This window comes from Colletotrichum navitas, assembly GCF_030913465.1.
Source record: "Colletotrichum navitas strain CBS 125086 chromosome Unknown LY79scaffold_80, whole genome shotgun sequence".
Lineage (NCBI taxonomy): Eukaryota > Fungi > Ascomycota > Sordariomycetes > Glomerellales > Glomerellaceae > Colletotrichum > Colletotrichum navitas.
The window spans coordinates 68,540-92,929 of record NW_026850626.1 but is presented as its reverse complement, the minus strand read 5'-3'; the positions used below and the strand labels follow the sequence as shown (position 1 = coordinate 92,929).

At 56.4% G+C, this 24,390-nt stretch overlaps 9 protein-coding genes across 9 annotated transcripts; 5 read left to right on the top strand and 4 right to left on the bottom strand.

Moving 5' to 3' along the window:
• Positions 1 to 342: 342 nt before the first annotated feature.
• LY79DRAFT_524456 (high-affinity methionine permease) lies at positions 343 to 2,669 on the top strand (the record flags this gene model as incomplete). The annotated part of the gene is made up of 5 exons (XM_060555630.1): positions 343 to 532; positions 623 to 1,389; positions 1,452 to 1,619; positions 1,673 to 1,714; positions 1,782 to 2,669. 5 exons carry the CDS (start codon positions 343 to 345, stop codon positions 2,667 to 2,669), a joined length of 2,055 nt encoding a protein of 684 aa, XP_060409674.1.
• A 260-nt stretch (positions 2,670 to 2,929) lies between these two features.
• On the bottom strand, positions 2,930 to 6,110 carry LY79DRAFT_566819 (shikimate dehydrogenase substrate binding domain-containing protein). The gene has a single exon (XM_060558856.1). The coding sequence runs from the start codon at positions 5,635 to 5,637 to the stop codon at positions 2,953 to 2,955; it is 2,685 nt and encodes an 894-aa protein (XP_060409673.1). The 5' UTR covers positions 5,638 to 6,110; the 3' UTR covers positions 2,930 to 2,952.
• Positions 6,111 to 6,776: 666 nt separating this feature from the next.
• On the top strand, positions 6,777 to 9,408 carry LY79DRAFT_389690 (uncharacterized protein). The gene is made up of 2 exons (XM_060552931.1): positions 6,777 to 7,133; positions 7,233 to 9,408. The coding sequence occupies exons 1-2, from the start codon at positions 7,009 to 7,011 to the stop codon at positions 9,364 to 9,366; spliced, it is 2,259 nt and encodes a 752-aa protein (XP_060409672.1). The 5' UTR covers positions 6,777 to 7,008; the 3' UTR covers positions 9,367 to 9,408.
• A 1,155-nt stretch (positions 9,409 to 10,563) lies between these two features.
• Positions 10,564 to 13,268, top strand: LY79DRAFT_389687 (general substrate transporter). The gene is made up of 6 exons (XM_060552930.1): positions 10,564 to 11,751; positions 11,834 to 12,016; positions 12,101 to 12,406; positions 12,466 to 12,480; positions 12,554 to 12,607; positions 12,664 to 13,268. The coding sequence occupies exons 1-6, from the start codon at positions 11,039 to 11,041 to the stop codon at positions 13,010 to 13,012; spliced, it is 1,620 nt and encodes a 539-aa protein (XP_060409671.1). The 5' UTR covers positions 10,564 to 11,038; the 3' UTR covers positions 13,013 to 13,268.
• A 792-nt stretch (positions 13,269 to 14,060) lies between these two features.
• LY79DRAFT_389565 (shikimate dehydrogenase substrate binding domain-containing protein) lies at positions 14,061 to 15,678 on the bottom strand. The gene is made up of 2 exons (XM_060552929.1): positions 14,586 to 15,678; positions 14,061 to 14,503 (listed from the first exon to the last, which is right to left on the bottom strand). The coding sequence occupies exons 1-2, from the start codon at positions 15,450 to 15,452 to the stop codon at positions 14,408 to 14,410; spliced, it is 963 nt and encodes a 320-aa protein (XP_060409670.1). The 5' UTR covers positions 15,453 to 15,678; the 3' UTR covers positions 14,061 to 14,407.
• Positions 15,679 to 16,855: 1,177 nt separating this feature from the next.
• Positions 16,856 to 17,914, top strand: LY79DRAFT_593500 (xylose isomerase-like TIM barrel; the record flags this gene model as incomplete). The annotated part of the gene is made up of 1 exon (XM_060561565.1): positions 16,856 to 17,914. One exon carries the CDS (start codon positions 16,856 to 16,858, stop codon positions 17,912 to 17,914), a length of 1,059 nt encoding a protein of 352 aa, XP_060409669.1.
• A 489-nt stretch (positions 17,915 to 18,403) lies between these two features.
• Positions 18,404 to 20,254, top strand: LY79DRAFT_389556 (inositol monophosphatase). Its single transcript, XM_060552928.1, has 6 exons — positions 18,404 to 19,070; positions 19,147 to 19,198; positions 19,278 to 19,721; positions 19,779 to 19,850; positions 19,912 to 20,037; positions 20,100 to 20,254. The coding sequence occupies exons 1-6, from the start codon at positions 18,893 to 18,895 to the stop codon at positions 20,206 to 20,208; spliced, it is 981 nt and encodes a 326-aa protein (XP_060409668.1). The 5' UTR covers positions 18,404 to 18,892; the 3' UTR covers positions 20,209 to 20,254.
• On the bottom strand, positions 20,174 to 21,726 carry LY79DRAFT_640233 (iron-containing alcohol dehydrogenase). Its single transcript, XM_060562333.1, has 2 exons — positions 20,949 to 21,726; positions 20,174 to 20,863 (listed from the first exon to the last, which is right to left on the bottom strand). The coding sequence occupies exons 1-2, from the start codon at positions 21,484 to 21,486 to the stop codon at positions 20,301 to 20,303; spliced, it is 1,101 nt and encodes a 366-aa protein (XP_060409667.1). The 5' UTR covers positions 21,487 to 21,726; the 3' UTR covers positions 20,174 to 20,300.
• Positions 21,727 to 21,944: 218 nt separating this feature from the next.
• Positions 21,945 to 23,856, bottom strand: LY79DRAFT_566799 (WD repeat domain-containing protein jip5). Its single transcript, XM_060558854.1, has 2 exons — positions 23,133 to 23,856; positions 21,945 to 23,056 (listed from the first exon to the last, which is right to left on the bottom strand). Exons 1-2 carry the CDS (start codon positions 23,398 to 23,400, stop codon positions 22,023 to 22,025), a joined length of 1,302 nt encoding a protein of 433 aa, XP_060409666.1. The 5' UTR covers positions 23,401 to 23,856; the 3' UTR covers positions 21,945 to 22,022.
• Positions 23,857 to 24,390: the final 534 nt, after the last annotated feature.

Genomic DNA, 24,390 nt, shown 5'->3' with positions numbered 1-24,390 from the left:
ATGCGGCTGCCTGTCAACCCAAACCATGGCCAAGGTCGCATATCTTCTGTTCCGTTCCGTATCCGTACCTAGGTACATCTGACATGGCCGTGGTGCGCGCGCTCTGGACAGAGGATTGTGTCTGAGCCGCTCCGACGTGCATGAGATCCCGCCATACGCAGACCCTCGAGAGACATGCCATACATAACCGTGAAGCCACCCACGGCCGCTTCCTTTGCTATGTGATTTTACCAGCCTTGGGCGACAATACCGGTACTGCATTGCATCTGGTCCTGCGGGGGACCTCCCGCCAATCCCACTTCCCATCATTCGTTGCTTTCCCAAGCCGACCTCGTCAACAAGATGAATGACTTCCCGAGCTCGGCGGACTTCTACCGGGACGAGCCCCGTGGCATCGAAGACAGTTCAACCCACAGCGACATCGATAGTGTCATTGGTGGCATCGGGAATGGCATCGTCACTCATGCGCCCAAAGAGGGCTTCCGCTTGGGTTATTTCGATGTTAGCTGTCTGGTCATCAACCGGATGATTGGTAAGTGCATGAAGGACCTTGGGGGGGTTTGGTTTTTTTCTTGACCAGTCCACCGCACAGGAGATCGACGATACTGACCGGCCGGCATAGGCACCGGCATCTTCATGTCGCCTAAGCGAGTGATGGAGGGCACCGGGAGCGTCGGCGCCAGCCTGCTCTTGTGGTTTGCCGGCATCATCTACTGCCTCTGTGGCACCCACGTATACATCGAGTACGGCATGAACGTCCCTCGATACATAATCGACGGAGTCGAGAGCTCGGTGCCGCGATCCGGGGGCGACCTTGTCTACCTCCAATACGTCTTCCGCAAGCCCGCCTATCGGAAAAACACCATTCTCTTGTCGACCTGCATCTTTGGCATAAGCTTCATCGTCCTCGGGAACATGGCCGGCAACTGCATCCATTTCGCACTTCGCGTTCTCGAGGCCGCCGGCTTCGATAAGCCCGAAAACGGCCCAGTCCGCGGCATTGCCCTCGCCGCCGCCACCTTTTCGTGCAGTGTTCATGCTCTCAGCCGTCGCTTTGGCATTCTGCTAAACAACACCCTGGCCATGATGAAGATTATGATTATGCTGCTCATCATCGTTGCTGCCATCGTCGTGGGAGCCGGTGGGTTTCCGGCGACCAAAAACGTCATCGCCGACAACACGTCGCCAAAGAACTCGTTCAGAGACGCGTCGAAAGAAGCCAACGGCTATGCCCAGGCATTTCTCGCTATAATATTCACCTTTTCTGGGTTCGAGCAGCCAAACTACGTCCTCGGAGAGATCAGCCGGCCTAGGAAGAAGTTTCCGATCGCCATGAGGGCCGGCGTGGGTGTTGTTGTGGTGTTGTACCTCGCCGTCAACATCTGCTACGTGAGTGGAATGATCCGCCCTTCTGGCATCCTGGAGAAGCCAGCCCATTGACCCCAAGACAGTTGGTAGTCGTTCCCAAGGACGAGCAGGCTCTGTACAACGTTGCTCAGCGGTTCTTCCAGCTCACCTTTGGATCGCTGGGCTCGGCCGATGCCGCGAATAACGGCACGGGTTTCCGCATCTTCAACGCCGTTCTCGCTGTTTCTTCCATGGGCAACATCATTGTCATGGTCAGTCGCCTCGTCCATGCATCTTGTTGTGCCAGCACTAAATATTTCTGCAGACATATACAGCCGCCCGCGTGAAGCAAGAGATTGCGAAGGAGGTAAGAGTCATATTTCCCCGGACGGGCATCCGCCGAGAATCTGTATACTGACTCTTTTGATTGAAAGGGAATCCTGCCTTGGCCAAAGTTCTTCGCCCAGAACACGGACATGAGCATCGGTCGGCTGATCAGGTGGTTCCAGAAGAAAGGCTGGTTCGTCTCGCTCCATCGGATTCGGTGGCTCTCCCCGGAGCATCATACCGAGAGGACGCCCGTTGGTGCCCTGGTACTCCATTTTGTCAGCTGCGTCATACTCATCTTCGCGACGTACGGCATACAGCCGACCACGGCATACACCTTGCTTACGTCGCTGAGCGCGTACGTCATCAACGCCTTCATGGGGACCTTTCTGGGTTTGGGTATCCTCATCCTGCGCTTCCGAGGACCACCCAGGACCGTCGCCGAAGATGACGCCTCAACCAACGGACGGGACTCGCAGCCGCTGACCTGGGCGGAAATGACGGGGAAGCGATTCCGGCCCTCCTTGTCTGTCTTTTGCGCCCTCGTGTACACGTGCGGAGGCCTCTTCCCGGTAATAACCAACTGGGTTCCTCCGGGGACCTTGTCCGCGACGCTCAAGCCATGGTACTTGCTCCCTACCGTTTCGTGGATCATCATCGGCATCGGCGCCGCTTGGTTCCTAGGTTTCGTGCTCGTCGCACGCTACATCGAAAGAAAGGATCACAGTGAGTTCGTGGTGGAGAAGAGGCCGGAATTCGAGCCGGCTGACGGCAGTAACCGAAATCCTGAGGCCGCTGGCACCGGAATTGACCTCATCCAGGTGCATGAGACGGTGTATCTCAGCTGGGTCGGTAAGGAAGCGCTTCGTTCGAGGCGGCCGGTCTTTGAAGACTCTAAACATGCGGATGGAGCTGTGAGGGAGGTTCCCATGTCTCCCTATGCGGGCACCGACTTTGCTGCCTTCATGTCAAATCAGACGGCACCCGATAGGTGATGATGTAGTCGTGATAGTGGTAGCAGCAGCAGCAGCAGCGGCATTTGTTATTATAGTATCAGTATCAGTATCAGTAGCAATGCGTCATTGTCCATCTACACTCGGAGGTGTCCTGGGCAAGCAGGCCATGGAAATCGTGAATAGTTTTTACTCATTTATTAGTCGTATCTTATTAGTCGTGTGTCCTGTAGGGTATCAAGCCTAGCAGCAGAAACAGGCTGCTCTCATCATGGTCTTTCTTCGTCAAAATCCCGCCCCCCCCCCGCCGCGCCAACTGCAGAGATCATGGCTCCTGCTCGACAATGTTGTTCAGTCGCGGCTGTAGTTCTGCCAGCGCAGAGCGGTCTTGTCCGTTCAGATAAGCGTGGAAAACCTCGCCGCGCATCAGCCTGCGTGGTGCTCGTCTTCCGGTAAAGAGCTCGAACTGAGCAAAGCCCTGTTCGGGCAGCAGGTCCAATCCGTCCATCGTTACCCAGCCCCTATGTGATACCTGCCGCGCCTGGTTTAGGATCGGCGTGTCAAGCGTCTTGTAGGCCAACTCGACGAGACAGCCGCCGGTCGGGCTGCCGAGCCAAGCCTGAGGGGCCACGAAGTTGGGCGCCGGAGCGTCGCCTATGCTATGGGTCGGGATGCAGGAGACGATCATGGTCGGCAGCCTGAAGTCCTCAGGCCACGGCTCTTCCAGTGACCGGATAATATGGAATCTCGTCTCCACGTCCGAAGATGCGCTGAGGAGCGGCAGGTCGTGCCGTTTCAGGAGGCGCGTGAAGTGGCTGACCATCTTCTCCGCGTTTACCGTCGTCCGGTTGTAGACCACAATGTTCTTGACGCCGAGCTGCAGCATGCTGTAAGTCGCAGCGCGGGCCATGCCGCCGGCGCCGATGATGAGGCCGCAGCTTGTCGGTCGGACGGCGTTCGCAGGGGAAAGTCCTCTTCTCAGACAGGCGCGGATGCCAATCCAATCCGTGTTCTCCCCGTACAAAGCCCTCACCGGTCCAGCACGGTTCCTGCAGTTGAACAGCTTCTCGTCTTCCGGGATGGTTCCGTCGGGGTTCAACCGGCGAACAGGCACGAGGGTGTTGACGGCGCCGATGGCCTGGGCGTGCCGGCTGAGGGAGTGCGTGAGGGTGATGATTTCCACCTTGAAGGGCAAGCCGACACTGGCGCCTGCGAAGTAGGGATCCTCGATGAGCTCTCGGAGCCCGTTGAGCGAAGGGGTCGAGAACGGTCGGTAGAGGTGAGGGATACCACAAGCCTTGAGGGCGGCGTTGTGCATGGCCGGCGAAAGACTGTAGGAGACGTGGGCGCCGAAGACGTATATCTTCATGGGGTCGAAGAGGAACGAGTTGTGGAGCGCCTGAGTAGCTTGGGCCGCCGTCAAACATGGTTGATTGGGGTTGTATGTTGATGCCATGACCTCGGGCACCACGCTGGTCAGAATTTGATTCATGACAGCCGAGTGCCTTCCGCGCGGGCCGGAGTTGTAGGCGATGAGGGGTACCTTGTGCCCGGTCGAGGCATCCACAAGGGCCTTGAGGTGGTTGACGTCGAAGTTGTCCTTGACCGAGGTTACAGGCTTGACGAGCCGGACCAGGTCGCACCCCAAGCGGCAGGCCCGGTGGTAATGCGACGTCCAGAACGGGTCTCCCCAAGAAGGGGAATCGGCAGCGGGCGCCAGATGGCCGATGACCTTGGAGCGCCTCTTCATCGAGATTATATGCGACAGCTGATAGTCTGTCAGCCGGAGATCGACAGTCAGGTACTCGGGGGACAGTCGCAGGCCGTGCAGGATGTAGTCCATGCAAAGCGACTCTGAAGAACCAGGAAGGACGACGTGGTATATCAGAGGGATGACGGTGCTCCTCCTTATGGAGCCAATGGTCCTCGCAATGTCCGCGGCCCTTTCGGAGTCGAGTGAGGCGGCGCCGGCGATACAGTCGACGACGATTTCGATGGCATCGGCGCCGGTCTCAAGCTCCTCAATGGCAAGCTCATTGTTCAGAAGGCTGGAAAGAGAAACCGAGGTGGCGTATGTGAAGCGTCGGTCCTCGGTGGGTATGGAGGCCAGCGGGAAGGCAGACTCGATGAAGGGGATAGAGCCCCTGGGCATGATGAGGCTGAGGAACTTCAAGAAGTGCCTCTCTGCACGCTTCAGGGTCAAGTAGGGGGCCGGGGGTTTCTGGCCGCCGGCCTGGGCCTCGATCCTCGCGGCTTCGGTGTCTACCCAGGGGCCGGCGGTCTCGGAAACGTTGAAGAACTCGAGGTTGCTGCATGTGCGGAAAATGGTACTACTCGCTGCCAGCAGGTTCCTTGCTTTGTCTTCGTCGTCGATCTTTAAATGTTCCTGGATAGCCTTGACATCCCGCACTACGTGTACGACTGGATGGGTACGGCAGAAGTTGCGCAAGAGGGTCTGCACGCCGCGCTCCATCCAACTACAGACGATCAGGGTGTTCTTGGAACTTTGGTCGAGCAAGTCTCGAAGCACGTCTGTCTGGCGGCGGTGGCACTCGGCAGATCCATGAGCTCTTTTGTAGGCGAAACTGGTTAGGCCGGTGACCTGCTGGAAGGCCTTCTCGCAGTCGACAGCGCGGCGGTCCATGGCGGTTGAGGCAATGATGGCGAGTGTCGACTTTCCGGCGCCACGGATGCCGGCAAGGACAATGGAGGCATCGGCAGGGAAGGGGGGCACCTCGGCAGGCAGATATGTGATTGGGGTTGCCGGCCTCGTCACCGGGGTCGCCGGCCTCGAACAAGCAGCCATCGAGTGCCTGCTGCTGTTGGTCCTCGGGCTCTGGGGCTGACTGGAGGGGGCAGGATGGGTATTGCGAGCGTCGACGCGGACAAGGTTTGTAGAGTCCTCGAGCTGGAGTGAGCGGCGGTGGTGATGGCCGTGGCGATCCTCGTCTTGGCCATCATCGTTCATGGCCATGTCCACAAACGAGCGCTTCACTCCAGCTGTGGCCATGGCGCCGCGCTCTCTCTCTCTCCCTGCCTTTCTTTCTCTCTTTGTGTCCCTCTATCCCTCAGCCTGGCTTCTGACAGTCGCAGGCGGGTTGGAGATGAAGGCCAGGATAACTGCGCATACGCTAGTGCTGAGCTGAGAGGGTGTGCGTGTGTGATGATGGTGGCGGTGGAGTGTTTTGTCGCCCAGTCCGTGCTTCGTGGAAGACAGATGACAAGGTCCCAGCTCTTTCTCCTTTTCTCGCCTCTCTCTCTCTCTTTTTCTCTCTCGCGGGCTCTCTGGAAGAAAAGAGGCTGTTAGCCAGTCAACGGAGTCCGACTGGTCAAGCCCGGATCGCGCGGTCCAGCCCACCTATCGGGGCGGGATGGGATGGCAGAGCAGAGCAGAACTGGCAGGTGGGAGGAAAGTCAAAGTCGTTCCACAGTATCAGCATTTGGGGCGGGGGGAAGATGCCCCTCTATCCCTCTCTCGCTCACACGTAGTAGGTAGGTAGGTACTTCGTACGCCAACGCTAGTACACACTCACCAAGGTACCGAGATACCTGGGCCGGATAGGTACTCTGGTGAACGTTTACCCTCCAAATCTCGCATTAGTAGGTGACTTGGGCACCTGGGGAAGCGTCCCCACGTCCAGTTGGTGGGTCCCGCCTAGGACAGGTAGGTTATGGTGGTAACATACCCTAGCCCCTGCCCCACATGACAAGGAGGTCGAAGGTACCGCACTAACACCCCGCACCCAGAGTCCGTCGTGCACTGCTCGTCGTCGAACCGCCAATTAATGCCACTGCAATGCCAGGTGACCAGCCCGCCTGGCCTTTGTCCCTCATCGGATTCTGCTGAGGCATCCGGCAAAGGCGACGTCGTGGCCGTCTGTCTGCCCGACCGTGATGAGGCGCTGGTTACCCCATGATTTCCCCACCTCCATACCGATCACAGAGAGAAGAAAGAGAGAGAGAGAGAGAGAGACCGAGAGAGGCGGAGAGTCGGATAGCCAGACCGACCAGACAGACATCGCGCGAGAAAGGGTTTGCGCGCGCACACGAGAAGCCCTGAAGATCCAACTACGTCAATCAACATCGTCGACGCTGCTTCGCTTCTTCCGTTTTGCGCAACGCTGCGCTGCCATTCATTGCCAATCATTCAATACCTTGTCTCTCGCCTCCGATCTCTCGCCCCCTCCCCTCCTCCGACTCCCTGCACCTCCGCTTCCGCCTTCGCTTCTCCGTCGCCTCTTCCCCCTGCCCGGCCACCCGCTTCAACCACCGTCCCTTCATCGACGTCTTCGCCCGCCCCTTTGCACACGACGCGCCCTCATGCAGTTCCCAGCGGCGTGAGCTATTGGAGCCGCTCTGCCGCTCGAGGCATCCAACAAGTATGCCCCCCAAGAGGAAGGCTCACGACGCCGACAAAACTGTCGCTGCCTCCGCCGACACCGCCGCCAAGGCCCCTGCTGTCCCGAAACGACAGCGCGTCTCTCGAGCCTGCGACCAATGTAGAAGGCAAGCATCCATGAACAAACCATTCCCGCCTTGCTTTCTTTCTTTGGCCATGCTTGGCCAATATCTTTGCCGACAGACAGTCGCTGACTGAATATACAGCGCCCGAGAGAAATGCGACGGTGTCCAGCCCCAGTGCTTCTCCTGCGTAACACTGTCGCGCCAGTGCACCTATAATGTCGCCCCCAAGAAGCGCGGCGTCCAGACCGGTCTGATTCGGACCCTGGAGCTTGCCCTTGTCTGGCTGTTCGACCAACTTCCCGAAACAGAGGACAGACTGGCTGCTCTGCTGGCCCAAGAAGGCGACAGTGGCCAGTCTCTTTTGTTGGACAAGGACAGCGACGACGGGAATCGACTTCACAAGAGGTGGAGGAGATGTCGAGTCCGCAGAGACATTGACCGACTTCTGTCCGGCAAAGACGGCGCAAGCCCCCGCCAGGACACCTCCGGCGACGATTCGGAAGCCGAACCCGACCCCCGCTGCAAACCCAACGGCGAAACTCCCCGAGACTGCACCGACACCTCCCCGCAACCGGCCACTACCGCCGACCAAAAACAAGAAGCTGCTCTGACAGACCCTAGTTCTAGGCAGCGCCACGGGTCGACGTCCCGGCGGAGATTCAAGTTACCCCGAAACTTTCCTCGATTGCTCGACGTCTACTTCTCTTATACCCATAGCTGGCTTCCGATACTAAATTCCAAGGAAGCACTCGACAACGCTGCAGCTTCCTATCCTCCAGACGGCCTCGACATCGACCCGGAGGACGCAAGCACTAGCGCGGCACATGCAGAACTCTGGAGTGCCCTCGCTGTCGGCGCTTTCCAGAACTCGACCTCGTTGCACGACTCGGGGCGGTCCGAGGCCCTGGATCGGCCCAGCTTGATACTGACAGCTGCGCGCAGCCTGATACCAGTCGAAGCCGAGATGGCACTAGGCCATGTCAAGGCTTTGCTTGTATTGTCTCTGGTCAAGTTGGGCCAGGACAGTGCGGGAGCTGCCTCTCTGCTCATAGGCTTGGCCGTCAGGGGCGCCATGGCTTTGACCGATGGCCAGGCACGGGATAGGCACCGCGACTCGATTTCTGGGCAGCCGGCATCGTCGATACAAGAATCCTATTCGAATGCTCTGGATCGTGTGTTGAAAGCCTGTTTAATGCTCGATACCATAGTATCCCTGAGACTCGGCCAGGCACCTCACATGAGGGCAAGCGATATGAAGGAGAAGCCGGCGGAAGAAACTGGATTCGAGGAATGGGCCCCGTGGGTTCCCAGGGCTGGATTTGGATCTGTATCCCCGTCCGAGAATCCCGCGGGCACCGGCCAGAGCGCACAGTCATTAAGTTCCTTCAACCAGCTTTACCAGTTCTTCCGCATCCTGAACCAGAGCGTCGAATCGGGAGCTGCAGGCCCCAAGGTCGGCGCCGCGGACCTTGTTCAGACGCTTGACCCTCGTTTCTCATTCTGCAACTCCGTAGTCTTCGGAGCCTCGACAATACCCATACTGCCCTCGGCATTTCTGATACAGGCTACCTTCCTTAGTGCCACTTTGACTCTAATGGCCGATGCTCGTGTCTCTCTCATATGGAGCCTGATGGAGGTTCTCGAGAGCTCAATATCTCACTTTGGCGCAGCTGGCGTCTCGCCGCTCCTTGTCACCTACATAAGCATCGCAAACGCCAAGAGTTGCGTTCAGGCGCTCCGGGGCAATGACAAAAGCAGATGGGACTCACTAATGGCAGACCTCATGTCCGTCTGGCAAGACCGGACGGCAAATGTGGCATATTCTCCCATGGATACGGAGCCGAGCAATCGGACGCCAACTCGCATCGACTCGGCGGTTCTGCCGTTTTCGCAGCAGGCTTCTTCTTCTTCTTCTCGCCCAAATGCCCATTATCCGTTTCCAATGAATCCGGACTCCTACCACTCCAACGGCGGTGGTTTCTCACAGACAGCCTCTTCTGTCAGCCCTTCAACAGCAAGAACGATGCCCTTTACCCCCGGGAGCCAGCTTGATACGTTCCCGTCAGGGTTCGTGGGGCATATGCCATCCACTCAAGCTCCCTACCTGATGGGACAAGAGTCTCAGGGCGTCGACTACGACGCCATCATGGACGAACTCGCTTCCATCGACTGCACAGATACCATGGAGGCGGATCCGCAGTTTATGGCCAACCTCGGCTTCGCCCCAGGATCAGACATGACAGATATGCTCCGAGGAGAATACGGCGGCATGTGAGAAACATAATGTATTATGACCTTGGTTGAGAAACGAACATCAATCCCCGTACACTGGAAATATCATTAGCATCAGGGTGCCATCTAGCTTGATACCCATTTATAGCGAACCAATATCGACCAAACACTCTTGCTGTTACATCCATCATTCATGCCAAGGACAGTGTACGGTATATGTAAGGCCATTTTGTCTAGACCCCCACCCCTGATGCATACTGCTTTGCCGAGACGAAGAAAATGAAGAACCTTTCGAGATTTGGGAGCCGGCTCCGGCAGCCAAGAGGACGATGACTTGGTGTCGGAATTACAATCATCAGGAACAACATCCAACATAAGAAAGCATGTTGTCTCAGCCAAGCCCTCTTTCCCCCACACTGGCACCCAACTCTGGGTCTGTTGGGGGAACCTGCCCGGCCGATGCTGCAATTGCGCAATGTGCGGGCGTGCATGTGCAACTGTCCAATGAACGAATATCATCATTCCGTCAAGGAGGATCTCTACTTGCAGTTTGGGTCCCGATGACGAGGCCCATGCAGGCCATTGTATCGCCAGTATTCACATGCTATTGCTTAGTCTAAGCAGATGATTACTCATATACTTCCCTCGTATTATGGATGAGAGCATTCAGTTCGGCTTCATAGCATCAGTCAGTCTACAAAGTAGAGATTGCTCTTTTCCCCTCTCCTTTCGATTTCTTTCCGATCCTTCCTCCTGCCCTGGTTAGTGCCGCTCAACGCTTGTCTTGATATAGGATAGAGGAAGTTTCGAAGGGCGGTGTATTGTGTGTCCCAGTTGGCGTTGACCGGGTATGCTCAATCCCAGTCTTTCCAGCGTCCAAGAATTGGCCCCTGTTCTCTTTCAGAATCATCTCCGAGGGCCAAGCACGCCTGTCCCCCACGTTGACTGACCGATAAACAGGGAAAGCTGGGGAACTGGATCCTTCACACGTTACCGTCATTTCCTTTCGTTGGGATGCATGGAGTCGGGGCAAAGCCACCAACTTCCACGTGCCACGTGAGACAGTCGAATGCCAATAGCGTGGACACAAGCGCTAGAAGGATAAATATTCAACCACAAGACCCTTGTCTGGACGGGGGTTCTCCAGATCACCAGGTTCTGAGAAAATGGATCTAGCCGGAACGAGATAAGTGACTGTCAGGCGGTGCGGAGAACAACCTGTCGGCACAGCTCCACGCGTTATGGAGGCGAGTCAGTCGAAGTTTGCAGAATTTGCTCCGATTCGGAGGCGACGCAGAACGGCCAGTTTGGCCTAGGGGAGAAGCGTTCACCCCAGAGTCGACGCTGCGGAGAGACCCCAGATCTCATCCGTTCATCCCTTCCCCTATGTTCGGCGTGGGTTGGCCATACTCCGCATCCAGACCCCAGACTTTACCCCAGACGCATTGATACGCCGACAGTCTGTCGGTTTGTTTGGTATCGAATTGTTCAAGGCTGACTGGAGTGAGCCCTGACCCCCCGTCCATATAACAAAGGCAACCCTGGACTGTCAGACTTCGGTCATTCCCTTCTTCCCTCCCTTAGACTATACCTCAACCTCCTCACTGCCTTGGAGTTCGGAGCTCAGAGTTCGTAGTTCAGACTGCCTGTTACACGCTCGACACGAAGAACCTCGCCCGTCCAGAACAGCAGTGACGGCTGTCATCGCCATCACAATGGCTCTCCTCGCACTTGTAGAGGACCGCCCTACGCCCAAGGCGGTGTACAACTGGCGCGTCTACTTCTGCGCCATCATCGCATCCTTTGCCAGTTGCACCATTGGTTACGACTCCGCCTTTATCGGAACCACCCTCGCGCTCAAGTCCTTCACAGATGAATTCCAGTTCTCAACCTACAGCAAGGAGGGTTTGGCTCTTCTGAAGTCCAATATTGTCTCTGTCTACCAGGCCGGCGCCTTCTTCGGAAGTTTATTCGCCTACGTCAGCAGCTACTTCCTCGGCCGCAAGAAGAGCTTGATGATATTCACCACAGTCTTCCTGCTGGGCGCCGGCATGATGCTGGGCGCCAACCGTGAGCGAGGCCTTGGTCTCATCCTTGCTGGGAGAGTTCTTGCCGGTATCGGTGTGGGCGGCTGCTCCAACATGACGCCCATCTACATCTCCGAGCTTTCGCCCCCAGCGGTCCGTGGACGTCTTGTCGGAATCTACGAGTTGGGATGGCAGATTGGCGGCCTCGTCGGCTTCTGGATCAACTATGGCGTCGATTCGACCATGGCGCCCAGCCACTCCCAGTGGCTTATTCCGTTCGCTGTGCAGCTGATTCCCGCCGGCCTCTTGCTCATCGGGGCCTTCTTCATCCCCGAGTCACCTCGTTGGCTCTTTATCAAAGACAGGCGAGAGGAGGGGCTGAAGGCACTTTGCTGGATGAGGTACGTGTGAAACGTCTTTTGGCGTCGGGGGCCGCAATCCCGTAAAGTGACGGCGAAAACTGACTCTTGCAACCCTCTGCAGAAACCTATCCCCCGATGACCAGTACATCATCGAGGAGATGAACTACGTTGATGCCGAGTTTGAGCAATACCGCACTGAAGTTGGCGTTGGTTTCTGGAAGCCTTTCGCGTCTCTCAAGAACCGCAAGGTTCAGTGGCGCTTCTTCCTCGGTGGCATGCTCTTCTTGTGGCAAAACGGCTCTGGGTAAGCTTACCGGTCCCTTTCGTGACGGTGTCTCTGGACGCCTCTCTCCTCCTCCATGCCCGCTAACCTGGCAACCAACAACAGTATCAACGCCATCAACTACTACAGCCCAACGGTCTTCAAGAGCATCGGCATTACCGGCACCAACACCGGCTTCCTGACGACCGGTATCTTTGGCGTTGTCAAGACTGTCGTCACGTTTGTCTGGCTTCTCTGGCTTATCGACCATCTCGGTCGCCGCAACCTCCTATTGATCGGCGCCATTGGCGGTTCCCTTTGCATGTGGTACATTGGCGGCTACCTCGCCCTTAACCCGCCTTCGGCAAACACAGGCGGCGGTCTCTCTAGCGGCGGCATCTCTGCCATGGCCTTCTTCTACCTCTGGACAATGTAAGTCACTGGCTATCCTGGAGAGATATGAAAACAAAGTAGGCTAACATATTCTCCAGATTCTACACCCCTTCGTATGACAGCCCCTCAACCAGATGAAAATGGAGCATGTATTTGGTTTGAAATTTGTACTAATGCTGAATCCAGATGGAACGGTACTCCTTGGGTCATCAACTCAGAGATGTTCGACCAAAACACGAGGTACGTTGGAAATCATTAAACGATATGGCGGCTTCTGATCGCTAATGCAATTCCAGATCGCTCGGACAAGCAAGCGCAGCCGCCAACAACTGGCTCTGGAACTTCCTCATCTCGCGTTTCACCCCGCAGATGTTCAATGCCTGGGACTACGGGGTCTACTTCTTCTTCGCCTCCCTCATGATTTGCTCGGCCATCTTCGTCTTCTTCCTCGTGCCTGAGACGAAGTCTGTGCCTTTGGAGAGGATGGACCGCTTGTTCGAGATCAAGCCGGTGAGGAAAGCAAACAAGATCATTATGAACGAGTTGGCGGATGTGGCCAACTTCAGAAATGACTCCGAGGATGGAATCAGAGAGAAGTCCGAAGATGCAGAGATAAACCAGGTAGAGAGGAAGGATAGCGCTTGACGAACGGGCTTATGGATTACTAATGCGGTTGAAGGGCATATAAAAGGGTAGAATCAGTGGAGTGGATATTCCAAGATACAGTCTTTGGGAAAACACATTCGTTCACCCTAAACCGATTCCTCAAGTGATAACCAAACACGGCAAAGCAAGGGCACAAGCCGACAGCACCAGAGAGTGGGGCAATAACTGTTAAAATGGAGACGGTTATTAATAATGAAAGAAAGATAGACGGGTGGGAATGAATGGCTTCAAGGGCGAGCCGAAGTGCTGCATAATTAGTGTCAGCTGCGTGTTGGCCTGGCACGCCAGGGCAGCGAGCCTCCCAAACACTGCTGATGTCTCTACGGACCCCTTCAGGCTTCTCATGGAAGGTTGTGGGTTTGAGAGCGGGCAGAGGAGAGAGTCTCGCGTAAAGGGAACGCGCTGAGAGTTCTTGATGAAACTAGATGCAGGCAGTTTGGAGGTATGATGACCAAATCTGAATGCCATGATGGCATGCAGGAGGCGTGTGGCCACGTTATGAGACACCTGAAGCGAGGTGGTATTCCGTGAGCATTATGTAGAGACAAGGGACCAATTCCCCGGAGCCTGTCATCTAGGATACAAGGAGGCTCTTCTGTGCCGTGCCTCGTCGAATACAAAATACTTAAACCTGCGTAAACATTATTGCAAGGTAAAATCAGCCACCTGGGCAGGGACACAAAGTATTTGGTTAGCTCCTCCACCGATCACGACTGAGATATTGAAGATTTCGCATGTGCCCATCCCGTTCCCTGATGCATTTGTTGAGTGGGCACCACGCTGCATCCATAGAGGAGTTGGTAGACCATAAAATGATTAAAAGAGTTGGTTCTCCGTCCACAGTGTACCTGGAAGAAGTGAAACAAGACCATTGAGGGAGAGACGATGAGTAACAAGGCGAACGTAAGGAACTACAAATGCCTAATGTATGCGAAGGTGATTTAGATATGATATGTGTACTACCTTATGGCACACTCTACAACCACATTCGTTGTTCGCAGTGCACAATAACGGCCCAGATTAGATGCTGTCATTTTGTTTTAAGATGAACGGGTATCTATCTATGCAGTAGGTAGCGGCCCAAGTCCGTTTTACATTTGTGGTTGGCAGAAAGCCAAACTCGGCCGAGACTCGCTAGCTGTTGCATTGATACTTTGATTACACTTCACTCTAACCCGATGACATCGTGACATGGAGCCACAGGGACATGATGTGCACCGCATCTCACTGGTTTGGATTGAAAGAGTTGCAAGCCAGCCTACCATACATTTGATCGGCGGAGAGGCTGTTCAGCGATGCATTGTTCAGAAAAGAAGAAAACCAAAGGCAGGCGCTTATGATGTAGCTATGCGAGTCATGTACAGGTCATTGAATCTAGAGTTTCGAGTGTTGCGACAGCTTCGCGGCTATCGCTTCCTTCACTTGTTGCACAGGCAACTGATCGACCTCTCTACCGGTCCAGTAACGGTCCTGCGGGGGAGAGGGGTGGGATATATAAGCCTGATGATACGCAACGGAAAGCCGGGCAGCCCTTGCGGCTCTGTTCACTCACCTGTTCTAGTCCTTGGTAGATCATGGCCTCGGTGCCCAAGATGAGCTGCCAGCCAGCTTCTTCTGCCAGGCCGGCGATGGCAGTGTAGGGCGTGGGGTTGTAGCACATTTCCAAGATGGCGCCCTTGCGGTCCTTGTTCAAGAACTCGACGATGATGTCGCGCGCGACAATCTCTTCGGGCGTCTTGGGCGGGAAGTCGGGCACACACGACACAACGGCGCCGGGAGCCTCGAGCTGCCGGGCTTCCTCGACGGTGGAGACGTGGTAGATGCTGTCTCCGTACCCCCGGGCCGAGCACTCGGCGATGACGGCGTCGACCTCGCCCTTGTCGCGGTTGACGAGGTAGATGTCCGTGGCCTTCATCCACTTGCGCAACGCGTAGACGGCGCTGCGCGCGGCGCCGCCGCCGCCGATGACCAGGGCCGGCTTGTCGTGGTAGACGGCGTCGGGGTCGGCGACGTTCTGGACAAACGACTCGCGCACGCCGACGACGTCCGTGTTGGTGCCGCAGTATATCCGCTTACCGTCGCGTTCTCTGATGAAGAGGGTGTTGCACGCGCCGACATCGCGGCACTCGTCCGTCAGCTCGTCGAGGTGCGGGATGATGGCCACCTTGTTGGGCATGGTCACGGAGCTGCCGTAGAACTTGGGGTGCTTGATGAGTTCCAGGAACAGCTGCAGGTCCGCCGAGTCGAGCCTCATCTGCTCCCACTTGAGGCCAATGCCCTCATAAATGGTGCTGTGCAGAAGTGGCGACAGGGAGTGTGTGATTTTCTGGCCGAACAGATATCCGTGGCGGTCAAGCTGCTCAATCTTGGCGGCAATGGACTCGTCCACCTGCTCGACGGGAACTCCTGCACTGGCCATGGCGGGTTATGCGTGTTGGGGAGGCCGTATCGAACAAACAGTTTGCCTGTGAGTTTTGTTTCCTTTCCTTTGCTGATCGGTTGGTCGGTTGCTCCAAAGGGGTGGTATCTGGGCCAAGTTCTATACGGAGCGAAGATGATGGATGGATATAGTCAGGGGAACGACGAGGAAGATGATATGGCGTGCGTCCCGGCGGGAGATGCAGCAGGTAATGAAATGTAATATTTGGAAAAACGGAGGAACAAAATGTAAGTCTTGAGGACCCCAAAAGCGGGTGGATAATTGCTAGTAATAATAGAAAACGGGGAAAACGTCCTCGGCAGAGCCACTTTTTGTTATTCGCGCTCGCGTTTGATTTGATCGTGTTCTTTTCTCCGGTCTCTCTCCGTCTCACAATCGTTTTCTCGTCTCCGACTGCCAACCGGTGTCCCTCGGCGCCCAATGGTATTGCGTTTATTTGTTCTTACGGTAGAACGGGGCACCTGATCGGAATTGGCATCGAAGCCGCGGCATCAGGTCTCTTCCCATCAATGACTGGCAGCACACACTCACTCCAAGTGCGCTCCGGCAAAGCACTCTCCAGCACAGCACAGCAAGCCGTTGATTTGCCAAGTGCCGGATGGACATTGGAATAGTGGGCGGGGTCAGGTATAGTACAGAGTATCCGTACAGTACATACAGAAAGACGCACGCACGCAGGAAAACAACCCCCCCTTGTTCGTCGTACTTGGGGTAATCCCGCACACACACCAACCCACCCAACGGGCCAAGCCTGGAGATTATTTATCCCCCCCCCCCCTCCGTGGGAGAAGTGTTTTCCCTAAGGCAAGCCGAACGACCCGGTGGTTACTTGTAAGTTTAACGTCACCAGCCGCTAAGCCAACAACGATCAACCACACTTGTACTGTAGGCAGGCATGCGGAAGAGCGTCGTCCAGACTATGCCCGGCTACCTTCGGCTGCGTCCTAGAACCCCTCAGATCAACGTGGTCGCAGAACATCTAACACCGATGAGGTGGATAGGTGGCGGGTGAATGCTTTGCTCCCTCCCCCTCCCCCTCTCTCTCGAGGGCCCAGTGTAACCCGGTGTTAGGATGATAGCATATGATACCAGTGGGCAGGCTGTCTTCAAACCCGTTGGCTGTATGGGTCCGGCATGGTCTTTGTGGGTGATGTTGCATGTCTTCCCAGTTTGCCGACGCCAGACGTATACGAGTAAACGCCCGCCGCCCTTTTTGAATTCGGAATACTTCACTCAGTCCCTCTTCTATCCCAACCAATCTTCCTCCGTCTCATGATACCATACTAGCCGTCCGTCGCCCCTTCTACTACTTGCAGTTCTCGCGCGCGCGTTTGATATCCTCGACATCTTCCTCCGTCGCTAAACGTCACATCTCATCCAATATGCCTTCTCGTTTAGCCATCACCACCATGTCGCTCGGCCGATGCTGGGCTGGCCACAGCTTTGAACACAAGATGGACATGGCAGCCAAGTATGGCTACCAGGGCATCGAGCTCTGGCACGAGGACTTGATGGATGTGGCCGAGCAGCTGCCCGGCGGTGCTGCTCTGCTCGAAAACCAACTCGCCGCAGCCGGCATTGTCAAGAGCATGTGCGACGCCCGCAACATCGAGATCGTCTGCCTCCAGCCTTTTATGAATTTCGAAGGACTCGTCGACCGTCAACAACATGCACGCCGCGTCGAGGAATTGCGTGTTTGGATCCAACTCGCCCACGTCCTCGGCACAGACGTGATCCAGATCCCGAGCAACTTCTCGCCGGCAGACCAGGTTTCCGATGATCTTGATCTTCACGTTGCCGACCTTGCCAAGGTGGCGGACATAGGCGCCGCCTCCGAGCCTCCCATCCGTTTCTCGTACGAGTCTCTCAGTTGGGGAACGAGAGCCGACACCTGGGAACGCTCCTGGGAGATTGTACAACGGGTTGACCGTCCCAACTTTGGCATTTGCCTCGACACGTTCCACATCGCCGCTCGCATCTTTGGCGACCCCGAATCGGCTTCTGGGATGGCCCCTGATGGCGAGCAAGCCGTCAAAGAGTCTATCCAGCGACTGCTCTCGACCGTCGACGTCTCCAAGATTGTGTACGTGCAAGTCGTCGACGCAGAGCGCCTCGCCGAACCCATCTGCGAAACGCACCCCTTCTACAGCCCTGAGCAGCCACCACGCATGTCGTGGTCAAGGAACTGCCGCTTGTTTTACGGCGAGTACTCCAGAGGAGCCTATCTCCCCATCCGGGAGATTAGCGCCGCGATTTTCCAAGGTCTTGGTTTCGAGGGCTGGGTCAGCTTCGAGCTTTTCAACAGGAGGATGTCTGATGAGGACCATGATGTCCCCGAGGAGCTGGCGAGCAGAGGAGCTGTAGCTTGGGCCAAGTTCGTAAGAGATATGAAGCTAAGAGTAGATGGGCCGTCGAAGGCGACGGTAACGGCGTCACTATGAGCACCCAGCACCGGTTTGCGTGGATGGCGACCATGAGTTGCAACGGCGACTGTATAATGTAAACATCTTTTCTTTCTCCTGATGAGCCATGGATTTTGTTCAAACCTCTACGTCCTTCCTTGCCCCCAATGTTCTTGATGCATCTCGGCGCGAACTTGACAGCAGCATGTACATACCTGTAAACGCACAACCCACAAGCAGCCGCCACCGTGTTGCTCAGACAGCACTTGTATAGTCTGCATTCTCCCCTTATGAGGATGTTGGTTACCAGGATGTTACGAAGAGAATATTGGAAACCATGAGTGAATCGCGGTTCATGAGCGACTCTTTACACCATAATCGATAGGCCGAGTTCTCCTTCCATGAGTAACGAAGACGCCTGATAAGTGACGAGTTGAGAGTTGGCGCAAGCTGCAGGAAACAAACTTGAGATGGTCTTCCCGCCGGGCCAGCGCTCTTGAATCCGTTAGATGTCTCGAATCTAGAGCTCTGCAGCTCGGGAGTCGAGCGCCAGCAACTCACTCACTCATCCAAATACTCATTCAAACACTCACTCAGATGTCCGGCCCTCAAGCTCCTGCGGATTTCCACAGGCTTCAGGTACCGAGGAACCTTTGGGTGATGCGCTGGGCCCACCCTTGTCTTTAGGGACTTTAGGGGTCACCCCTCAGGCTCCTGAGAGCAGGGAGCCCATGCGGAGACTCCCCGCTGATGGGAGACCGGACGTCATCCGCAGTGCTTCCGCGCCCGCCATCTTTCGGTTGGCGGCGGCCCAGTCAAGGGTTTCTGACAAACCAAACTGAACCCGGCCCGACAACGGATTGACAGGTTCGTTCATGTTTGTGCCGTTACACTCCTCTCGCTATTATTCCCTCTCCTTTCTGACTCTTCGGTTCACTGACTCTCTCCCATTCTCACCTCCTTTGGCCCCCGTTTTTATCCTCCCAAGAGATAAGTCGTTGCAAGAAAACCCCCACGATGGCGGAAATCAGCGACACCGAGCTCCGCGAAATCTACGACTTTGCCGTCCAATTGGGTAAAGAGGCCGGCAACCTGCTCATGACGGCGGCCAAGTCGAGATGGGGAACCGGAGGGGGACAGCAGGCCTTCACAGAGAAGGACAACTCGGTCGACCTGGTGACCAAGACGGACACAGGTCTGTACACGGGGAATCCGATGCGCCGAGAGAGTGTTGGACATGGCATGCTGACGAGCTTGATTCGCGATTGCAGAGGTTGAAGCTTTCATTCGCACATCCGTCGCAAACAAGTACCCCAGCCACAAGTAGGTCCCGACTTATCCTGGCCGCCGGCCCCGATGCATACGCCTTTTGTCTCCAGTTGCACTTCTGACACGCTGTCAGCTTCCTCGGCGAAGAGACCTACTCGGCCGGCGCATCCCGCGAATACCTCGTCGACGACAGCCCGACGTGGATCGTCGACCCTCTCGACGGCACCGTCAACTTCACCCACCTCTTCCCCATGTTCTGCGTCTCTATCGGCTTCGCCGTCAAAGGGAAGCCCGTCATCGGCGTCATCAATGCGCCCTTCTTGAACCAGACCTTCTCCGCGTGCAAAGGCCACGGCGCCTGGATGAACGAGACGCAGAGGCTGCCCCTCGTTCCAAGCCCGCTGCCGGCCAACGCGCCCAGCGGATGTGTCTTCTCGTGCGAGTGGGGAAAGGATCGCCGGGACACGCCGGACGGCAACATGCACCGAAAGGTCGAGAGTTTCATGAACATGGCAGCCGAGCGCGGAGGGAGAGGCGGAAAGGGCGGCATGGTGCACGGCATGAGGAGCCTGGGAAGGTGAGTCGTGGTTGACACCATCCGCCTTTGGGCACAACACATGTTGACGGATGATAGTGCGACTCTGGATCTGGCGTACACAGCAATGGGATCGTTCGATATCTGGTGGGAAGGCGGGTGCTGGGAGTGGTGAGCGAACCTCGTCCTTCGAGAGAGGTGGGAGGTCGGGCGCTAACAGCAGTTCTTGCAGGGACGTCGCCGCAGGATTCGCCATCCTCGAGGAGGCCGGAGGTCTGGTGACGGTAGCGAACCCGCCCGAAGACACGAGCATCATCCCAGAGGCGAAGCTGGGCGGCAGACTCTATCTTGCCATCCGGTACGTCGAGTGACTGAAGCAGCCCGCATCGTACACAGACACACACAGCTGACCAATCCCAGGCCCGCAGCAGCAACCGATACTGAGACAGCACGCCAGGCACAGGAGAGAGTCGTGCGGGAGACGTGGAAGCGAGTGAGAAACCTTGACTATTCGAGGCCCGGAGTGTAGATTCTATAAACAGAGAGAGAGAAAGAGAAAGAGAGAAAGAGAGAGAGAGAGAGAAAGAGAGAGAAAGGTAGAAGAAACATGCGAAATTCCAATTACAGGTCGGCCCTCGCTCGCTCCCCAGCCCACGCCCTTCGAACGGTTTCACGGATTTTGGGCTTTTCGAGGGGACGAGGGTTCCAGTAAGGCGTGTCTGAAGCAACGTCTGTGACGCGATCAATGTCCGTTTCTTTCATCCCGAGATCCTTGAGTCCGCTTGGTATATCCAGGAGCCGGAGTAGCTCATTAAGGCCGGCCACGATGCCTTCGGCCGAGCTTCCGGTGCTTTGCACAAGGGCGGAGGATAGCCTCGTCATGATATCCTCGGAGAAGCACTGCGCGTTATAGGCGATGCTATGGGGGAGCAGAATGGAGTGCGTCTCGGCGTGGGGGAGGTTCAGCGAGCCGCCCGCCGCGTGAGCCAGCTTATGCTGCAACGCGATGCCGGTCGCCGTTGCCATCATGCCAGCTAGAAAGGCGCCGTAGAGGGCCGACGTGCGCGCCTCGACTGACGCCGGGTTGGTGACGATGACGGGCAAGGCGCTGGACAGCGCCTTGATGGACTCCAGAGCAAAGTGGTCCGTCAGCGGGCTGGCCTGTCGCGAATACAACGCTTCGACTGAGCTCATAGTTAGTTAGCCACGTTCAGGCTGCTTACCCGCCCCCCCCCCCCCCCCCCCTCCGAACGCCGTAGACAGACTTACACGAATGCGCCATAGCGTTGATGCCGCTCGGGGCACTGACTTTGACGGGCAGGTCCATGGTCAAGTCGACGTCGTAAATGACCACCTTGGGCAAGATCTTGGGGTCCGTCGTCGACGTCTTCTTACCGTCTTTGGTCTCGCCGATGATAGGTGTCATCTCGGAACCGGAATACGTCGTCGGGATGGCCACCTGCGGCATTCCCGTACGAAGCGCGATCGCCTTGCCAAGGCCGACTGCGCTGCCGCCTCCGACCGAAACGAGCACATCTCGGTCCTTGGCGCGGTTCACGGCGGGCCCGATGATGTCGCTGGGATTGTGGACCTTGGCCGTGTCAAGGATCTCTATATCTGAGAATCCTGCCTTGCTCAAGTTGTCCCGGATTCTGTGGGCCAGAGAGACACGGGACGGCGAACAGATGATGAGAGGCTTGGAGAGGCCTCGGGATTGAAGCTCGCCACTCAACTCGTTGACCGTGCCCGGTCCGAAGAAGACCTTTGGCGTCGTGATGCCAAAGACGAAGGGGGGGATAGTGTTCATGACGGGCAACCTGTTAGCAATTGTTTCTCGAATAATTGTACCGGAGAGAGAGAGAGAGAGAGAGAGGGAGAGGGAGAGGGAGAGGGAGAGAGAGATGAAGAAGAAAGAATGAAACAAGATAGAGAAGGGAACTGTAAAAGGGCGCTGCGGATGATAGGCCAACGCTGTCAGTAGTTTGTCATCGGCGGGGGCGGGGTCCCGACCGCCCTGCTGTAAAGATCTCGGGCCCGGTGGCAGAGGCTCGGCAGTCAGCCAACACGGACAGGAAGTGGGCGGATGGGGTGGGCGGTTTCATCGACCATGACCTCCTATCTGCAGCTTTCTACCTATATAGGTGGTCAAAGCATTCTCCTTTGTGACTGCGCAGGCGCATGGAGCTGAGGCTTTACACTGGCCGCAGTCTGTGAATAAGACGCCTTCTGTAGGCAGCTAGAGTAAACCACCAACGAAGGTTCAAAGGTCGGATCGGTTCAATTGGCCGTGGTCACCTTTTCTTCAGGTGGCCCTGCAGGGTATCACTAATTATGTACATCTACTTAGTCCAGACCGTCAAACCCAAGGATGCCGTGAGCACCCATGGGGCCAAGTTTCGCGGCAGCCCCCGTGTTCTGACGCTTGCTCCGCCTTTTCCCACCATCGTCGCTGTCACTATCGTCTTCATCGTCGTCGCTGTCGCTATCTTTCGCCCGGCGCTTAACGGTAGGTTTATCACCGCCGTCGCCGTCGCTGTCGCTATCGTCGTCGTCGTCGTCGTCGCTGTCGCTATCTTCGGCGTCCCCTTGGAGCTCCGACAGCTCTTCCCATACCTTAACCGTCTTGCCACCAGCCGTGATCAGGCGGTTCTGCGAGTCAAACATGACAGAGATGACGCCCTCAACTTCGTCGTGTCGGAGATTCAGTGACTTGTCAACCTCTCTGGTGACCAAGTCGACGACGCGCAGGCTGCCGTCGCCAAGCCCAACCACCAGCTTCTTGCCCAGGCCCAGCTCCTGAGGCACAAGGGCCATGGTATCTAGACTTTCGCCGCCTCCCTTGCCGCCGTCGACGATGATGCGCTCCTGTTGATCATCCCATGCACCCCTGTCCCAAATAGTGACGACTCCGGAGCCGGATCCGACGGCGACGATTCCATTGTTGCGGTTGTGCTTGGGGCCGAGACCGGGAACGTAACAGGCGGACAGCAGCTCGTCCTCTTGGTCGTCAGACCGGACAAGAACGCCTCTCCTCACATCGGTGACGGCGAGGGTGGTGCCGCCAGTGGAGACCCATTGCTTGGAAAAGCCAGAAGTGCTCTCGGCGGAGGGCGGGAGGGGAACGATGGCAGAGACGTAGTCGGAGTGAGGGAAGTGGGTTTGCGCGGGCTTGGCCGAGGGGACGCCGTCTCGTAGGTCAAAGATGTGCACGGCGCCCGAGTCGCAGGCTACAAGGAGGCTCTGGGGGTTCAGGACGTGCATGAGGGTCGGGGCGTCGATCTGCTTGTTCGAGGAGGGGATGGCGGCCTTGGAGATAACCCTGCCAGTCTCGGGGGAGAAATGCTTGATCAAGCCATCGGTGCCGGCAGAGTAGAGGGCTGACGAGTCCTTTTGGTTAGCTGTGGCTCACGGCGCCGCTGGCTTGGTGGTTTTGTCCGTCGCAAGACTACTGACCAGATCCATCATGGTTGTAGGCCAAGGCTCTGCAGCTTCCCTTGTGCCGTCTCGTACGCCAAATGCTGTCAATGGTTCCCCGGCCGTTGGACGCGATGCTCGTATCGGGATCAGCCGAAGAATCGGGGGAGTCTTGTACGGGAGGGGGAAGGCGGAAGGTTTCGACGTGGCCGGTAGACAAGCCAACGGTCAATAGCGGCTCGGTGGGATGGAGAACCTGGGTGAAGACCTCGGCGGACAGGGGCAGGGTGCAAAGGTTTTCGAACATGGTTGCTGCGACTCCTCAAATGGAAGGCTAAGGAATATTGGTATATTGAAATGCCGGGAGAAGGGCCACGTCCAAGGGGGTAGGAATCGAATCTGGACGAGGTAGATTTCCAAAGAAGCAACAGGGCAGAAACTGACCAAAGCCATTGGGAAGCCGGCGATTGAGGAAATTTTTGAGGTGAGCGGCTCACCGAGGTGTGGACGCCCCACCCGAGCTCTCACCAATCGGCGTAGCTATGTGACGTGCAAGGTATCCAACGAAGGGTACCTAGGATCTAGCCAGGTACTCATATTCAGGACTCATACTCAGGTACTCAGGTAGGTACCCGTGACGGCGTGCCGGGTGAGAATTCGAAGCAAACCCAGGGATGGCCTGGTTCAGACGTTTTGGAAGATGCAAACACGGCACCCTTTTTTACGACCGATGGGCAGAAAACCGAAGCGTCTCATCCATCGTCTGCCTACTTACATCTTACCTTGTGCCGATGCCCTGCTCTGCCCTGCTCTGCCCTGCCTGCTTCCGCCGCCGTCTAATAAGAAGGCGCAAGCGCAACCAAGTAACACACAATGTTTCGTTGACGCCCGGGCGATTTGAGGACTTCCTAACCCCCCCGCCTCTTCCCACCCTCCCGCTTGTCCTTCATGCATCTCATCTTTAGAGAATCTTCCTATCGGTCCAGCACCATTTGTAAACTACCTAGGACAAGAGATACGTATCGCATCTTCATAAATACCTAAGGCAGGCAGGTAGGTAGGTACTAGCTGCCTGCCTAGGTAGGCATGGATCGGTAATTCCAAAAGACTCAAAGGAAGGACCGGGAGGATCGATACCAAGTACGTACCAACGTGCCTGCCTACCTACATCGTACCTACTAGTACTACCGGTAGAAAGAAGGCAGGTCCGGAGGAATCATCTTAAGGTTAATTGGTGCGGGGTCGTCCCGCCCGCTACACCAATAGCTTCCCTTTTGGTGCCCGCTCGTAATACTGA

Excerpts from the sequence above, each read along its gene's own strand:
- LY79DRAFT_389556 (XM_060552928.1), top strand. The coding sequence starts at position 18,893 with ATGGCGGAAATCAGCGACACCGAGCTCCGCGAAATCTACGACTTTGCC. Across the intron at positions 19,722-19,778 it reads GGCATGAGGAGCCTGGGAAG|TGCGACTCTGGATCTGGCGT; the intron begins GTGAGTCGTGGT and ends GACGGATGATAG. Across the intron at positions 20,038-20,099 it reads AGACTCTATCTTGCCATCCG|GCCCGCAGCAGCAACCGATA; the intron begins GTACGTCGAGTG and ends GACCAATCCCAG.
- LY79DRAFT_566799 (XM_060558854.1), bottom strand. The coding sequence starts at position 23,400 with ATGTTCGAAAACCTTTGCACCCTGCCCCTGTCCGCCGAGGTCTTCACC. Across the intron at positions 23,057-23,132 it reads CTACAACCATGATGGATCTG|CCCTCTACTCTGCCGGCACC; the intron begins GTCAGTAGTCTT and ends AGGACTCGTCAG.
- LY79DRAFT_640233 (XM_060562333.1), bottom strand. The coding sequence starts at position 21,486 with ATGAACACTATCCCCCCCTTCGTCTTTGGCATCACGACGCCAAAGGTC. Across the intron at positions 20,864-20,948 it reads CAACGCTATGGCGCATTCGT|TCGAAGCGTTGTATTCGCGA; the intron begins GTAAGTCTGTCT and ends CTATGAGCTCAG.
- LY79DRAFT_389690 (XM_060552931.1), top strand. The coding sequence starts at position 7,009 with ATGCCCCCCAAGAGGAAGGCTCACGACGCCGACAAAACTGTCGCTGCC. Across the intron at positions 7,134-7,232 it reads GCCTGCGACCAATGTAGAAG|CGCCCGAGAGAAATGCGACG; the intron begins GCAAGCATCCAT and ends CTGAATATACAG.
- LY79DRAFT_389687 (XM_060552930.1), top strand. The coding sequence starts at position 11,039 with ATGGCTCTCCTCGCACTTGTAGAGGACCGCCCTACGCCCAAGGCGGTG. Across the intron at positions 11,752-11,833 it reads AAGGCACTTTGCTGGATGAG|AAACCTATCCCCCGATGACC; the intron begins GTACGTGTGAAA and ends AACCCTCTGCAG. Across the intron at positions 12,017-12,100 it reads TTGTGGCAAAACGGCTCTGG|TATCAACGCCATCAACTACT; the intron begins GTAAGCTTACCG and ends AACCAACAACAG.
- LY79DRAFT_389565 (XM_060552929.1), bottom strand. The coding sequence starts at position 15,452 with ATGGCCAGTGCAGGAGTTCCCGTCGAGCAGGTGGACGAGTCCATTGCC. Across the intron at positions 14,504-14,585 it reads TCTACCAAGGACTAGAACAG|GACCGTTACTGGACCGGTAG; the intron begins GTGAGTGAACAG and ends TCTCCCCCGCAG.
- LY79DRAFT_566819 (XM_060558856.1), bottom strand. The coding sequence starts at position 5,637 with ATGGCCACAGCTGGAGTGAAGCGCTCGTTTGTGGACATGGCCATGAAC.